Source organism: Panthera leo, chromosome C2 (assembly GCF_018350215.1).
Source record: "Panthera leo isolate Ple1 chromosome C2, P.leo_Ple1_pat1.1, whole genome shotgun sequence".
Taxonomy (NCBI): Eukaryota; Metazoa; Chordata; class Mammalia; order Carnivora; family Felidae; genus Panthera; species Panthera leo.
Genome location: NC_056687.1, coordinates 120,523,079 through 120,540,404, shown reverse-complemented (window position 1 = coordinate 120,540,404; position 17,326 = coordinate 120,523,079). Strand labels below are relative to the sequence as shown.

The 17,326-nt window shown below is 40.9% G+C and overlaps 1 protein-coding gene across 3 annotated transcripts in view; it reads right to left on the bottom strand.

Annotated features, from left to right (window-relative positions):
* Window positions 1-17,091, bottom strand: part of PCOLCE2 (procollagen C-endopeptidase enhancer 2) — a 61,323-nt gene extending 44,232 nt beyond the window's left edge. The window contains exons 1-2 of one of the 3 annotated variants that reach the window (XM_042903206.1): window positions 16,878-17,091; window positions 15,820-15,928 (exon numbers count right to left, since the gene is read on the bottom strand). In XM_042903206.1, the coding sequence (XP_042759140.1) occupies window positions 15,820-15,928; window positions 16,878-16,960 (192 nt within the window). In that variant the 5' untranslated portion in view covers window positions 16,961-17,091. Of the gene's footprint in view, window positions 1-9,002; window positions 9,179-15,819; window positions 15,929-16,877 lie in introns of those variants that run through there. The other 2 variants (XM_042903208.1, XM_042903207.1) reach the window with 2 other exon arrangements.
* Window positions 17,092-17,326: the final 235 nt, after the last annotated feature.

Genomic DNA, 17,326 nt, shown 5'->3' with positions numbered 1-17,326 from the left:
AGGGCTCGAACTCACAAGTGGTAAGATGACCTGAGCCAAAGTCGGATGCTCAACCAACTGAGCCACCCAGGCGCCACTCTTTTTTTTTTTTTTTTTTAAGTTTTGTTTATTTAAGTAATCTCTACACCCAACATGGGGCTCAAACTTATGACCCCAAGACGAAGAGTTGTGTGCGCCTCCTACTGAGCCAGCCAGGCACACTGCTCATAGACCATTTAATGGCTAATGGGAATATACATAATTTGTCAATTTTAGGCCTGTTTTTAAAAGTCTAAAATTAGGGGTGCCTGGGTGGCTCAGCTGGTTAGGCTTCCAAATTCTGCTCACGTCATGGTCTCACGGTCTGTGGACTATTAAAAAAATATTTTTAAAAAAGTCCAAAATTAAATTTACTATCTTACAATTAAAACTATTTTCACATAAACAAGAGGATGATTCCAAAGTAGGCCAATACATTGGAATAGTAGTCCCAACAGCAGTCAGTTTTATTTTTTATTTTTAGTACTACAAGTTAGAAAAGCCTAACTAAGAATAATAGGATGTCAAGAAAGGCAGCAAGTGTTTGCTGGCTTTGTCACATAGTTCTGGGTAGTTGAATCAAATGAGGACCCAGAAAAATGAGGTCATTTCTCATTATCAACTGCAGCATTCTGTAAAATGTTAGGCTGATGGACATATCACACTCAAGACCTAGAAAGCTGACTGTTTCAATCTGGGCAATAGCAGTGAATGGATTCCTGATTCTGTGTCTGATAACATTTAACTCCAGAAAGTATTTTTCATGTTCTGCCCCAGCATTTAGGTGTGGCTTGAAAATATGCCCAATAACAAGTTATTGATTTATTTTTCTGAAAAGTGAAGAAAGACATCCAGTGTTGGGAGTATGCCAAACTCTCAAGCAACCAAACCCTTTGTACAATTCAAACTCAAAAGATTCCAATACTTTATTTTCAACGTAAAATAGTGGCATTTGGCTCTGAATGATAGCTTTAGGCTTGCAAGAAACAGGATTTATTGCTATAATACACCAGAGCAGGTGTATCTGCAATAAAAGAAATGTCTTTACTGACATTAACAGTGAAGTGAAACACTGATTGTTGGTTTACTACATACTATTTTTTATTTCAAACACTTGCATAAGCACCTTTATCTTCAGCTGCCACCACACCTAAACATAGTCATGTCTGCACCCAGTCTCTTGAACCTCACCTGCCGCCATTTGATCGTTTCTATTTTTTGTTACTTCCTAAAGCACTTATTGAAGAATAGGGAGTAAACTGTTACCTGCCACCTGTTCTCTCTGCTGGATGAGTAGTATTTGGAATGGCATTTCACTGTGGGATCTGATGTACACCTGAGCTTAACGTGTCAAAACAGAACATCTGACCACCCCCACGAAATCTGCTTTGCCCTGGCCTCCCTGTCATGGTTGATGAATCGCACCTCCATCCTTCCACTTTGCACGGGTCAGTAACTGTGAAGCCATCCCTGGTTCCTCTTTTTCTTCCTCCCCACATTTTGTCCACCAGCAATTCTTTTTTGGCTCTATTTTAAAGTACATCCAGAAACTGACTATCCCCCACCACCTCCTTGGCTCCCATGCTGGTCCAAACCATCATCATCTCTCATCTAACTACATCGATGGCCTCCTAACTAGTTTCACTACTGTCACCCCTGCACCCCAATCTCTGTTATCAACACAGCATCCAGGGTGACCCTTGTCACTCCCCTGCTCCAGACCCTTCAGTGGCTCTGTGATAGTTAGTTTCACATTGTCAACTTGGATAAGCTGTAATATCCGGTTATTCAAACACTAATCTAGGTATTGCCATGAAGGCATTTCATAAACGTGATCTACAATCAGTTCACTTTAAGGAGATTATCTTGATAATGTGGGTGGGCCTCATCCAATCAGTTGAATGGCCTTAACAGCAAAACTGAGGTATCTCAGAAGAAACTCTGTCTCAACACTGTAGAATCAGCTCCTCCTGCCTAACAGGTTCTCCACAAATTTCGGACTTGCCAGCCATCACAATCGCATAAGCCTATTCTTGGAACAAATCTCTTTATGTATGTATGTATATGTATGTTTGTACATGTGTGCATGTGTATTTCTAAGTACACATGTATATCTTTCTATGTGTATATGCCTGCATGTATATGCATATATATCTCCTACTGGTTCCACTTCTCTGGTGAATGCTGATAGAGCTCTTTGTGTCAAATATCTTCTATTTGCCCCTCCAGGTCCATTCTCCTCCTATTTCCACCCTACTCTCCTTCCTGGGTGGTTGATCTGAATGAAATCATCAACAATTATCCTTCAGTTGCTTGTAGCCATGGGAAGCCCCAACAGGAATTGCAAATAGGGAAGGGAGTTGGGTCAGGATCTTTACTTCCCTGGTTCTTTCTCTACGAAGTCACCTTAATACTGTACATTCAGTAACTAAATCCCCAAAGTGATCCTATGAGGTAAGGGATATTCTTAGCCACATTTTATTAGATGAGGAAACCCGGGCACAGAAAGATTAATAAACTCAAGGCCATACAGCTAGTAAGTAACTGTTTTGGTAATCTATTGCTACATAAAAACCACCACAAAAGTCAGTGGCTTAAAACAATGTACTCTTTTTTTTTTTTTTTTTTTTTTTTTTAATTCATTTTGAGAGAGAGAGTGAGCACAAGCCGGGGAGGGGCAGAGAGGAAGAGTCAGAGGGAGAGAGAGAATCCCAAGCAGACTTCATGCTGTCAGCACAGAGCTGGACATGGGGCTCAAGCTCACGAATCATGAGATCATGACCTGAGACAAAATTAAGAGTCGGATGTTTAACTGACTAAGCCCTCCAGGCACCCCAATATGCTCTTATTTCTTATGGTTCTGTAAGTTCACTGGCCCCAGCTGGGTTGTTCTTGCTTGAATTATCTCATATAACTATCATTAATTATCAGCTAGGACTTGAGTCACCTGAAGGCTTAACTGGGCTGGTTCTCCAAGATTACTTTTTTACTCCAGCGTCTGGCACCTCAGCCAGGAAGACTAGAATAAGTGGGGGATGTCTGGGCATCTCTGTCCTCTCTCTCCCCCTCTCCATGAAGCATCTCTACATGCTTGGCTTGGGCTTCCTCACAGCATGGTGGTCCTTACGTGGCAGCTAGCTTCCCCCAGAGTGCATGTTTTAAGAGACTAAGGCAAAAGCTTTAAGATTTCTTACACCCTGGTCCCAGAAGTCATGTAGTATCACTTCTGCCCTACTCTGTTTGTTTCATAGGGCCAACCCAGATTCAGTGTTTGGAGGTACTAGAAAAAGGCATGAATACCAGGAGGTATTGTGAAGGTATGATATTGTGATGTATGATATTGTGAGATATGATATTGAGGGGGGGGGTCATCTTTAAAGACTTACCACCACAATAGTGGAGCTGGTAGTTAAATCCAGGCAGTCTGGCTCCAGGAACTATACTCTTAACCACTCTATCATGAGGTGTCTCTATTAGGAATAAGTCAATAGCGGGGACTATTCTGGTGATTTGAGGCTCCAAAGGTTAATTAAAGTCCCTATCTCTAAAGATAGAAAATTATTTGCAATTTTTAACTGACAATCCTTTCTCTGTTTCTAAATATCCTAGTTTCAAAAGTTAAGGGGCACTTTTGGTTGGTGCTGGGCGGGAGGTGTTTGGTTGAGGGGACATGGCTTGAGGAAAAGCAGGGAAGGTTTGGAAGTACTTCTGTGGACAGTCTTATGAAAGATCATATTTTAAGTGAAGAAAGGACATAGTGAGTAGGAGTGGGTATTTCCAATGGGAGCTAGCCATGCCCCAAAGGGATTACCATCCAGCATGAAATGCACTGGCTTGTAGACAAGTTCTACACAAACACCACCCTTTTATGCCTTATTACAGCCCTGGAAGAGAGGTTAAAAAAAAAAAAAATCACCATCACCACCATTTATTGAGTGCATGCTTGCACCAAGCACTGTGCCAAGAACCTTTCATCTACTATCTCCTTCAATCCTCACATTACCCTTACAGGGCAGGTCTGACCATGATAAACAACTGTGGAAAGTTCTGGAATGTATATCACATACCTAGTAAATAGCTGAACAGTGTATCAGTATGACTTTCCAATGCCCATTCTTCTAGTCACTGAGTAATGCCACATATACAACCCTTGATATGAAACTTATCACCCTGTGTCATTGTCATTCATTTTGGGGACATCTCCCTCACTAGTAAGAGCCTCCTTGTCTCCTCCCCTCTCATTCAGGGATATGGATTTCTTTCCATTGCAGTCTTTTGTGCCCAACCCAGCACCTGGTCTCTGGTAGACACTTTAAAAATGGTTTTAAAGAATAAATTATGATTTTTTTCAGAGAAGGTAAATCTCAGCCTAGGGCTTTTAGAAGGTCTGTGTCTAGCAATCAGACTCGTATCAATTCATTTTTAGGAGGCATAAGCAGAAAAATTATCTCCACTGGCTCCCCTGTGCCCTTCTGGTCAGCCTTATCCACATAACAGCCCATCTCTGACTAAAAAGTCTCTCCCTCCCTCCACATTTTGGGAAACACTATTTTCTGATCTGCAGTGCTCAGGAGTGTCTTGGGGGTGAGGGGATGAAAGAGAGGTGATATTTAGTGGCAGGGCTTGTGCTGTTTTAATTCCAACTCCCCACTTCTCTATGGGTGTTCCATTTATTTTTAGATGTTTATACTGGTTTTCCAAAGACTTGCCAACATTGACTATCATGATTTAACAAATAATATATCTGAAGAAAACACTTCTTTTCTCCAAAGTTCCTAGAGTAAGACATTCAAGTATACCCAAAAGAGCTATTGCCACTGTTGTTAAAGCTGCTAAATTATAAGGTGAAACCGTGTAAGATAAAGGTAGTGATTACATTTTTCATAAGATGAAGAAGCAATAATCTATACATATGAAACTTCACTGTGCCAGGAACATGGGACAGCAACTATTCACAGGAACACTTTCCTAACTAGGCAGAACAATGTGGGGAAAAAGAGAACCCTTAAAATTAGGAGCTCCCCTATATGCTTCTCTGGTCTCCAGCACAGAGAAGCCAACAAATGAGACCTCTCTCTCTTCCTTTTTTTTTTTTTTTTGGTATTGTTAATTCTTGATAGATTTTGAGGAATCTGCAAATTTATGGAACAATTCTTATTTGCCCATAATTTCACATCATAAATTGAATTCTGGCGGTGGGCAAGGAATGTGAAAGTGATTCCATCAGTCTTCTTAATAATACATTCTTTAAGACCCTTTCTGGGTGTTTTACCTCTGTTAAATGCCTTCTCAATTTATACTGCTTTTTGACAGAGAGGTTTTAAGTGTGGTATTTTTGTGCTCCATTATTAAAGTGATAGTTCAGGAAAGAATGACTTTTTGGTCACTAATATGTTAGTAAGGACAATCTTTTTCAGAAAAACATGAAGACTTCGTTTTCATGGTGTCTCATTTTCCTTCTACTCATTAAGCCCTTTCTAAGGCTCTGCTTTAGCCCAGCACTAAAAACTGCAGGCAGTACAAATAAGCACATTTATAACATTAGGTTTTCAATCAATAAAAACATTTGATTTTCATGTGAACGAGCAAAGAAAAACAAAACAAAACAAGCAACAGAAACCCTTTTAAAAAAAGCAGAAAACTAAGCAAATTTAGAAAAACTGGACTGAGGTCCCAATGGGAAAATGTTATCTCCTTGCTTATTTATTTGGGATTTGTGTTCTCCTTGCTTCCCAGGAAGATTTAAGGGAGCAAGGGAAATGTTTTAGTTCTTTCAATGTCTTATCAACTGAAACCTAATCGGGACAGTGTAAGTGCCCTAAGAATCACAAAGTATCTGAATTATACTCTCTTAATTAAAAAACCCAAACAAAAAACAGCTATAGTGCTCTTATCCCATTCATATGGTCCTCAAGCTTGGGTATGCAGACATTCTCTGTTAATTATTCCCATCTTTACTAAGGAATTAGATGTAAATAATATTAAGTCAAGCACCAGGTTAAATTACTATTCAAGGCAGCTGAAATAACCAGGCCTAGTCCAACAAATATATGCGTACATAAAAAAAAAAAAAAACCCATAGTTAAGATTGGAATTTAAGTCTCTATATAATTCTAAATTCTACATGTAGTTTAAAGCCAGGAAATATGTGCTTAAGGCCAAAATTCCATTCCCCTATCTGTCCTGCTGTGGTTATGCCAGGCAAATAATAGTTAAAGCAATTTTAGAACCTCTTGCTATACTCTTAGGTATAATTAAGTGACTTAAATGTTGCGTTCCTGTCTAAATTCACTATTTGTTTTCTCAAATTATATACCCAGCACTGATCTTAGTAGAACATCATTATTTGTTTCAATTTTCACACAACCCCATGCCCCACCACTGCTGACTTTCTTCTCACGAAGCCATATGCAGGTTATTGGGAAAATATAAATCCCACCTACATTTTTAACCTATCATTTCTTTAAAAATGTGAAATCCATTTAAATTTAATCAGGCTTTTGGAGGATAGATTCAGTATGATGACTTTAACACACATTAAAATGTAGTTAGCAAAACTACCCCCAAGACAATGGTATAGGAATGTCTTTATATGATTATTTATCAGACATATTTGAAAATATAAAGCAGGTGTTGTAAAAGGGCCCTATGATGTCAAACAAAGGACACAGTACCAATTTCTCAAGTCTTAGAGTAGCACAGATATAAAATGGGTCCTAACATCTTTCACTCTTTGCATAAAGCAATAATAATCTAAGACATTCAATAATCTTTTAAAAATGTAAATAAGACTTATTCCACATTATCAATACTTAAAACTACTTACAGTGAGCATCGTAGCTATTTACACACATAACTGCTACTGGTTTTCTCTAACTCCCCACCAGTTTATAAACTCCTTGAGGACAGAAACTTTGCCTTGTCTTTTTTACCCCAGGGCCCAACCAAGGCTTAGTTCACAGGAGATGCTTAATAAGCATCAGGTGAATGTTAATTTATTTGCTAAGTAAGCTTGTGATAGTGCCTTTGTATTAATAAGCTGAAAAATTTTGTGCTAGTCTTTTCATACCTGTGTAGGAATGACAATACTGCCAAGTTATGAGTTCTTTAGACCTCAGTTTCCCTACATGTGAAATGGGCATACTGATACGTACGCCACTGACATCACAGAATTGGATGGGAATGAAATACAATGATACAATGTATTTGAAGGTATGCTGAAAACCACAAATTATTATTTTATATCTACAATCTATAAAATAACTAGTATTGATCAAAGACAAAAGGAATAAATTAAATTTCCTTATAACTTATAGCCCATTGACAAGTCCTTGAGACAGTCAGAGTGACCTTCCTCTAGGAACTCAACCACCTCGATGATGACACTTTGCTAAAGGCAAAAGGCAATCTTAGCTTAACATTATCCCGACCCCCGGGATCCTGTAAATCTACGTTAACATATAAAAATTCCTTTGGAAACTTCCTTTATCTCTACCTCCAGGACAGAGTTTAGCAATCATCTTCCAAGCATATGGCCCACTGATACACATCTGAAGGGTCTCATGACTAGGCTTTTACTAGACAGTAGTAAATGACCTTTTCCTGACAACTAGCCCCTCAAGGTCCTGGAAATCTTGCTTCCAAATTCCTTAGAGACCTATGCTATCCCTAACATCCTCCCAACATGAAAGTATATAATCAGTCACCTGTCACTACCCCAGTGCAGCTCTTTCTGCGCAAGGTCTGTCCCCGTGCTTTAATAAAACTACCTTTTTGCACCAAAGACATCTCAAAAATTTTTTCTTGACTATTGGCTCCGAACCCCACCATTTCCACATCAGTATATTTAATTCCAGTTCAAAAGAAAGAATAGTTATCAAAATGACAGTACATGGATTACCTGGGAGCCTGAAGATCTTCAACATAGGATTTATGCTTTTTCTTCTGCATGAATTAGCTAAAGAAAATTTTGCCACACACTTCTAGTTTAAGTGGAAGTGATTCTATTCATTGCTATAATTGTTCTCCCATTTCTGGCAAAGGTCTGTGACCTTCTGACACTCCCACATGATTTAATTCAGAGTTAAAGGAACCTCCACTGCCAAATTTTAAACTCCTCAAACGTTTGCTGATTTTTCCCAAGCCAGATTTCCGCTGAAAATAATAACTGAAACCTTCAATAATTAGCTAATTTCAATACCTTAAAAAAAATTTTTTTGAAATAAAGAAAAGTGTTCCGTTGGCAGCACGTATACTAAAATTGGAAATAAAGAAGAGATATAAATAATAAATAAGTACTTTGGAATTCTAATGCTGATTTATAACAACAGGACAACATAATATGAAGTATCTGATTTTAAAAACTTTTGTAAATCATGCCCAGCTTTAAATCTAAGCACAAATCATTTTCACCTGTATCTACATACCAACTGCTGTTTCTGTTAGATAAGGACAGCAACTGCCTAATCAGATGCCACATTTAGTTTTAACTTTGGGAACCAATTTAAAATAACAATTCCTACGTATCTATTCAAGATTTCCCAGAAGGTTCTAGGCTTCCAGTTTCCTCTAATTTGCATAGTTGCTATAAACAAAGATTCAGCTGGTTCCACTTAACCAGCCATAACATATGTAGCCCAAGTCAAACTCTGAATAGTTGCTTTCACAAAGTATTATTTTGCTACTAACGTCTTTTTTTTTAATTCAAAAACTGTGTCAAACCATCAATATGAATCTATGACTCTACTATGGGATTATAAAATGAACAAGTTATGGATGAAAAGGAACAGAAAAAGTATTGGTGATTTGCCAAGTTTGCAATGAATTTATAATGAAACAATTAACGGAATGGAGATCTTTGTGTCAGAGCTACCTGTGGAGCCTCACTCCCACTCGGAGCCTGGGGAACATGTCTTCACAGGCAGCCCCCCACGTTTTCATCTCATACATATTCATCTGTATATCTCTAGCACCTAGCACCGTACCTGGTGCGCTCTTCATAAATGTGTCTTGTCAACGCAGCAGTGAACTCCATCACACGCGCTGTGTTCTTGTTCACAATGGTCCACTCTTTTCTGCTTCGTTTAGGGATCTCAGAGATCTCTTACTGTCTCCCGCACCGTCTGATCCCGATGCACACATGCACCTAGCAGGAGGACCACTGCGATAGAGGGTCCACGTAGTGTTAATACTCAGAGCTTTGTTTCCTGTTACAGGGCTGGCTACAGGTGGAGTTACTGGTTCTCATCCTTAAATCAATTCAGCTGAACTTTGTCTCAACCCAAACCTCCTTAGAAGAACCAACCACCATTTTCCAAAGTTTTATGTACATTAGCTCTCAAATCCTACTTGACTAACTCCTGTCCTCACCACCTATGTCAAATAAGTATTTTTTTATACAGATGCCCCTTAACTTCCAGTTCCAAAAATCAACTCTCACAGGAAACTAAGAAACCTTCTACCCCATCACGGATTACAAAATATTTAACAATTTCATAACCCTCTAATTCTCTGGCTTAATCTCTAACTGTACATTTTTGAGAACAAATTCAGTAAGATTAATTAGTAAAACCTAAGACTAGTTGAGGTCACCAAGAGTTGCAGCCAGAAAGATGCAGCTGAGTCAAGAGGCTTGAGTTCCAGTCACAATTTCAACTCTCCATAGAACAAGTGTCAGCTTCTCCACTTGCAAAGCAGAAGCACAACGAAGCAGCACGGAGCACCCCTGTCCTGAACATACCTTTACGTGAGTAAAATTAACCTCACTATCCAAAGAAGTTTTCGTGTTGAGGGAAATATTCGTATTATATACTGCTCAATATGGTAGCCACCATCTATATGTGGCTACTGAACAATTGAAATATGGCTAATGTGGGGGCACCTGGGTGGCTCAGTCAGTTAAGCGTTCAACTCTTGGTTTTGGCTCAGGTCATGATCCCAGGGTTGTGGGACTGAGTGTTGGGTTGGGTTCTGAGCTGTCAGCGTGTAGCCTGCTTGGGATTCATTCTCTCTCTCTCTCTCTCTCTCTCTCTCTGTCTCTCAAGATAAACAAAAAAAAAATATGGCTAATGTGATTTAGATACTGAATTTTTAAATTAATTTGGCTAATTAATTTAAATAGCCAATGTAGACAGTGTTTGGGACAGTGCAGCTATCCAAGAACTAGCTATGAAAATTTTAAAGTACTATAATTTAAGGACAAATCTAAATTTCTAATCTGTAAGCTGTATTTCCATACTGAAAAGTCTATTACAATTGGCTAGGAAGTTTGGTTGTGACAGGCAGTATTCAACTTTCTTAAAGTAAACAGATACTACCATTAGACTCTCTTCAATCTCCTACTAATAAGATGTTGTTCAATGAAAACGATTTGGTGGGGACAGCCACTTTGCGGGAACACATCTCCAGTCTGGAAGAACCACGATGAGAGGAAGGTAAGGAGCAAGAGGCAGAATATTCCTCTTCAACTATGGGAACTAGACTTTTAGGACCACTCTTGAGACTCCCATTTTGAGGCATCTCTGTGATGTTTCAATAAATTTATTTTTTTAATGTTTTTAAAGTGCATTTATTTTGAGAGAGAGGGGGTATGCACATGCACACACACATGAGCAGGGGGGTGGGCAGAGAGAGGGAGAAAGAGAATCCCAAGTAGGCTCAATACCATCAGCGAAGAACCCAATGAGGGGCTCGACCTCACAAACCGTGAGATCATGACCTGAGCCAAAATCAAGAGTTGGATGCTTAACCAACTGAGCCACCCAGATGCCCCTTTTAATAAAATTTATATTGAATTAGCCAGTAGAAACTCCGTTCTTGGTTTACTGACTGCAGGAGCAGGAAAATGGACTGATCCTCCTCTGGCTTTGGGAAAGCCTTTAACAGACCGCCTTCCCTGAGGCCACACCAGAGCTCAGCCCTGTCTGGAGCAGCTGCCAAGCAAGGGTCCTGAGCCTGGTATATCCAGCCTCTTGGCTGGTGCCACTACATCCTAACTGCATTCAGAACTGCTAAGCCAACTGCTTTAGGCAGAAGAGTCCATGTTTCATCTCCTTTGTTACCGCCCTTGTCTAGTCCACTATCTCCTCTCTCCTAGATGCCACATTAGCTTCCTAATTGGTCTCCCTGTTCCATTCTTAACTCCCTACAACTCATTCTATACAGCAGCCAGAATGACCTTTCATTGTTGCGCAACCATCGCCACCACCATCCATCTCCAAAACTTTTTCATCTTCCCTAAGTGAAACTCTGTACCCATTAAACACTAACTCCCCACCCAGCAGCCCCTGAAAACCGCCATTCTGACTCTATGAATTTGACTACTCTAGATAACTCATATAAACAGAATCATGCACTATTTGTTCTTTTGTGATGGTTTACTTCACTTAGCACAATGTCTTCAAGGTTCATCCATATTGTGGCATGTGTCAGAATTCCCTTTTTAAGGCTGAATAGTGTTCCTTTGTATGTCTACACCACATTTTACTTATTTGTTCATCTGTGGAAAGATACTTGGGTTACTCCCACCTTTTGGCTACTGTGAATAATCCTGCCATGAACATGGATATATAGGTATCTGCTCAAGTCCCTGCTTGAACTTCTTTGGGGTATATACCCAGAAATGGAATTGCTAGATAATATGATAATTCTGTTTGTTTTTCTTTTTTATGGAAGTATCAATGACACCCAAATGTTACATTAGTTTCAAGTGTACAACATAGTGACTGGACAACTCTACACCCTATGCTGTGCTCACAAGTATAGCTACCATCTGTCACCATACAACGTTATTACAGTACCACTGACTGTATTCCCTGTGTGGTACCTTTCATCCCATGACTTATGTATTCCATAACTGGAAGCCTGTATCCCCCACTCGCCTTCACCCATTTTGCCCATCCCTCCACCCACCTCCCCTCTGGCAACCATCAGTGTGTTCTCTGTATTTATAGGTTTCATTCTGCTTTTTTTTAGGTTTAATTTTTTGAGAAAGTGCCATACTGTTTTCCACAGCAGCTGCATCATTTTACATTCCCACCACCAATGCACAAAGGTTCCAATTTCTCTACATCTTGCCAACAAGACTTGCTATTTTCTATTTTTTTATAATAGCCATCCTAATGGATGTGGAGTAGTATCTATTTTTTTTTTTTTTAAATTTTAGAGAGAGAGAGTGAGAAAGAGAGAGTAAGTACATGCAAGAGGGGAAGAGGGACAGAGAGAGAGAGACAGAGAATCCCAAGCAGGCACCAAGCTCAGCATAGAGCCTGACAAGGGGGTCTATCTCACCGTGAGATCATGACCCGTGCCAAAATCAAGAGTTCAGATGCTCAACTGACTGAGCACCCAGGCACCCCTATTTTATATTTACAATGCATTTCTCACTACTTAATATCTTATTATTTACTTGTTTATTTAAATATTAATTGCTTATCTCCCCAAACTAGAATGCTAGCTGCATGAGGGAGGGCAAGGAGTTTGGCTGCATTGTTTGCTGCCATAATCCAAATAGTATCCAGCACTCAAAACACATCTGTTGAATGAATGAGAGACCTCAGGATTACTAATTTTAGCAACATCACGGTCCTCCTCTTTTTATGTTCCCTAGGATGTACAGGAGCTCGAAGTCCTCTTCTGCTACTCCGACAAACTAGAGGACTGTGAAGAAGAAATGAGAAGATTTTTACAAACAAATTAGTGCTATTCTCTGTGAAATATGAAGAAATAAAAATGTTGTCAAACTAAGACCTTGAGAGTACTCAGGGCCTTTGGGAATAGCAGAGGCAGTAATTATAACCAGGAGAATGTGCTGGGCTTCTCTGGAAGTTCTTGGTAGCTACTCATATGCAAACACAAAAGACACAGGCCCCTTGGAATAGAATAAACTCAACTGGCTAAGAGTGAAAACTATTAAGCTTTTTTTAAGTAGAAAATCAAGTTGTGTAATCCTTTTTTCTACATTACCTATACTTCCTAAAAAAAAATTTTTTTTCTTCCGCCAAAAAAGGCTGGCATTTGTTAGTCACCTTCATGAACATGAGTTCAGGCAGCCTGAGAAAACCACAAATAAATATGTCACAGAGACTGCTTGATGTCTGCTTGTTCTCCCTTCTTTCCACAGTTGATAGAAAACTTTTACTCAAAAGAAAACTTTTGAATTTTAGCAGAGCACCTGGATGCCTGAAATGAAGACTTCATTTCTCAGTTTTCTTGCAGCTAGAAGTGCCATGTAACTAAAAACCAGCCAATGAGATGTAAGAGGAGAGCTGCATGTAATTATGTACAATGTCCTTAAAGGGAGGATACATGCCCTTGTTTTTCTTCCTTTATTTTGGCTAGAACAGAAACATGATGGCTGGAACTTGAACACGCATCTAAGTATGGCCTAACAGGGAGAGACAAAGATACTGAGTGCCTAAAGGTTTGAAGCCGCCACACCAACCTTGCATTGCCTACCTCTAGATTCCTTTATGTGAGAGAGAACCAAACTTCTGTTTGAGCCATTGTTATGAGGGGCTCTGTTACTGGAAGCTAACCTAGTTCTGACTCACACAGAATACCTTCAGTATGATTATAGAACCCAACTGCAGAAATAAGGTCTTCCTAGATATAGATATAGATATAGATATAGATATAGATATAGATATAGAAGATTGTTCCATAGAAGTCTGAGTTGTTTTGAGCTGATGCCAAGCCCAGCTTAACCAATGAAGTAAGTGGGTAAGAGTGATCTGCCATATCGACTGTAAGTCAGAAGGAAGGAGAAGTCAATACCAAACAATAATGAGGATAATGAAAATTATAACAGTGATGGGTAACATTTATTAAGCACTTATTATATCTCAGGCACTGAGCCAAAGGCCTTCACGTGCACTAATTGGTTTTAATTTCACAACAATCCTGAGGTGTTTGGGGTTTTTTTTTTTTTAATGTTCATTTATTTTTTGAGAGACAGAGTGTGAGTTGGGGAGGGACAGAGAGAGAGAGGGAGACACAGAATCCGAAGCAGGCTCCAGGCTCTGAGCTGTCAGCACAGAGCCCGATACACAGCTCGATCTCACGAACTTCGAGATCATGAGCAGAGCCGAAGTCAGGCAATTAACGCACAGAGTCACCCAGGTGACCTACAATCCCGAGGTTTAAGAAAGATAAATCCTGGTCACATAATTTATCAGTGATAGAATGACAATGTGAATCCAGGGAAGACTGACTGGTGGGCCCATACACCTAACTTTTACATTGCATCCAAACAGAACATCCATTATACTTCCCCTCCTCCCATGTAAGAATATGGTAGTCAGGCCTCTGCTTAAGCACACCACTGCTTTACCAAGGAAAACTTTCACTGGACACCCTCCTCCCATCGACATTTGATGCCATACCAACTATGCCCATAATACCCCATATATAGCCAACCATGAATTTCTACTTGGTAGGCACATGATGCCTCCTGGCCATTAATTTCCTTGGATCGTGTATAACTTAAAGCCATTAAATTACAACTGAAACACAACTATAATATGAAAACCAAGTTCCGTGTTTATTTTGAAGCCTTATTCACGCTCACACTAATATCACTATTTCAAAGCTACTTCTTATGACTCATTCTCTCCTGGCCCCATGTGTTGCAGTAACATAATGAAATATGTACCAGTTCATCAGACAGTCAATATTTTATAGGGGAGCATCAACACATACAGGAGCCAAGTTTTATATTAAGGCAGTGGACCACTCCTATTGCCTGTCAAACGACCTTGTTAAAAATGCCCCATTACAAAATAGGTTTCACTTTATGCAAAGCTGAACTTACCAAATGTTTGATCAAGTCAACTTATATAATTGTTCTAGGCCTCAGTTTCCTATCCATAAAATGGGTACAAAAGAGTTACTTTTCAGAGTGATTTCAAGGATTCAGTGAGAGTATGTGAGTTAACTACTTGGCATAGTGTCTAGGAAACAGTAAGTGCTCAGTAAGAGGGAGCTACTTTTAAAAATTATAATCAGCCGGTGGCACAATCTGACTGAATAAAGGTCTCCGTGAACCAATGTGTTCAATTACTAAACAACTTCCCAACAACGAAAAAATGAAAAATACTCACCATCATACTGACTGGAAAGATGACTCAATCTAGCTGATTCTAAATCCAGACTATTTTTTTTAAGATGGCTGTCTGGAAATCTGACTGCTTATCTTGACTTGGCATAATCTATGCCATTACTAACCAGCATGGGCATTTTATTAGCCTTTGTTTGATATTTAGACTTTACTGCCCTATTCCACAATTATTATTATTCTCTATTCTCAGATTGCCATTAGTGGTGGTTTTAAATCAGGAACATTAAGTGGGATTTTTTTTTTTTTCATTTTCTTTTCCCTTTTACTCATAATGGGTATAAAGTAGTCAGGGATGAGCATTACCTTTGATCTTCTGTTCTCCACTAGGAGACATTTATGCAGGGCATAGGCAACAAATGGATTCTAAAAGTCATTACAACAGGCCTTTGAAAACAGCCTTAATTTTCAATCTATGAAACTCAACTGAGTCAGGATGAGTTGTCAGAAACACATCTGCTTTAAGAATTTATTCCTTCAACAGTTATCTTGTGCCCTTTCTAATCACTAACACAGGATGCCACTAGTTCTATTAATAAAAATCTCCCACATAGTTGAGGTAAATCCAACATTTCACTATTTTAGGCACTCGCCCCTTACCTAGATCCTTACACCAGAGGAAAAATGCAACAGCCTTCCACTGTTTCCAATACCCACTTCCAGGAGAATACCCTTAAAAAAATGCTTACTGTGATTTTCCAAGTACATTTGCTATTTGGAGGGTACACTCCAGGAAAACCTTCGCTGCCAATAAATCCAGACTCTCCAGTAAGAATGCCGCCACATGTGAAAACAGGTCTGGGAAAATAAAAGAAGGACATTTAATTTGAAAGTGGGTCTAACAATCCAAAGTCAACTTCAGAAAGGTGTAGCCTATTGAATGTGGATAAAGTTAATATGGATTAATAAATGCCTGCACTATATACGGGATTTGAAATACTTGCTAGCTTTTAGAATATTTAAATTATAGCCTAATAAAACATTCAGTCCAGTTGCCATCTGTCTCCATCCTAGTAACACAACATCTATTTATCCATCCATCCATAAGCAAATCCTCCACATAGTGGTAAGAGCTTATAGGAAAATGGTAAATGGATAAACAAGCAATTGGTTAATATTAAAAAGTTTTAATTTCCTAGATGTGGAGAGATGCCTACTTCTCTCCTTTTCTGAATTCCATTGACCATTGGCAGGGCCTCCCATTTACAAACGGAGGTGGCTGGTGATGGAAGTGGAAGAGGGGATGCCAAAAGTGGGTCCCCCAGTCCAGGACCAGGGCCCTCCCTCAGCTCTGATGGAGGTGGCGAAGAGTTAACTTTCTGATGGAGGTGGCGTGCGGTTGCCCGCGCGCGCCGCGCGACTCGTTTTCCCCAAGGCTTCATGTCTCTGGGCCAAGCCGCCCGGGAGAGGAAAACAGAAGTAAAAAAGCAAAGTCCACAGACTTGGGCCCCAGTGCCTCCCTCCGCCCGCATAAGCACTAGGGGAGAAGAGGCGCAGGTCAGCTCCAGCCCCCGCCACGTGGTGGCCCGGCCAGCGGCAGGACCGGGGGCAGGCGGAGCTGGGGGGCTCGGGACCCGGCCCGGGGACAGCCGGCGCGGGGACGGGGGACGCCAGAGCCCGGGTGAGCGCGGGGTCGCGCGCTGGTTCCCTGGGCGCCCCGACGCGGCTGCAGGGAAGCTGCGGGCTTGGCTGCAGGAGAGCGGGAGGAAGGTAGGAAGGGAGGGAGCCCGGGTGGGGGTCGCGTTACCTCTCCGGGGGCTGCTGCCGCGACAGCTGCGCGGCGGCGGCCAGCAACAGGCAGAGCGCGGCCCAGGCGCCCGCGCCCCTCATGGCCGGTGTAGACGCACGCGGCTCGTTCCCACCCCGGCGCGCACGCCGGTACACACACCGGCTCGCACCACCCCCCAGGCTCACACTCCAGCACACTCGGGCAGAAACACAGGCTCGCACGCCGCACACGCCCCGGCTGCTGCTCCCCCCGCCTTTCTCTCTTTCTCTCCCCCCCACCTCTCTCTCTCTCTCTCTCTCTCTCTCTCTCTCTCTCTCTCTCTCTCTCTCTCTCTCTCTCTCTCTCACACACACACACACGCGCGCGCGCGCGCGCGCACAAGCACACACACACAGACACGCAGCCGCGGGGCAGCCCAGGTATCCGGGTGTGCTCGGCAGGCGGGTGGGGGTGCTTTTAAAGACGAT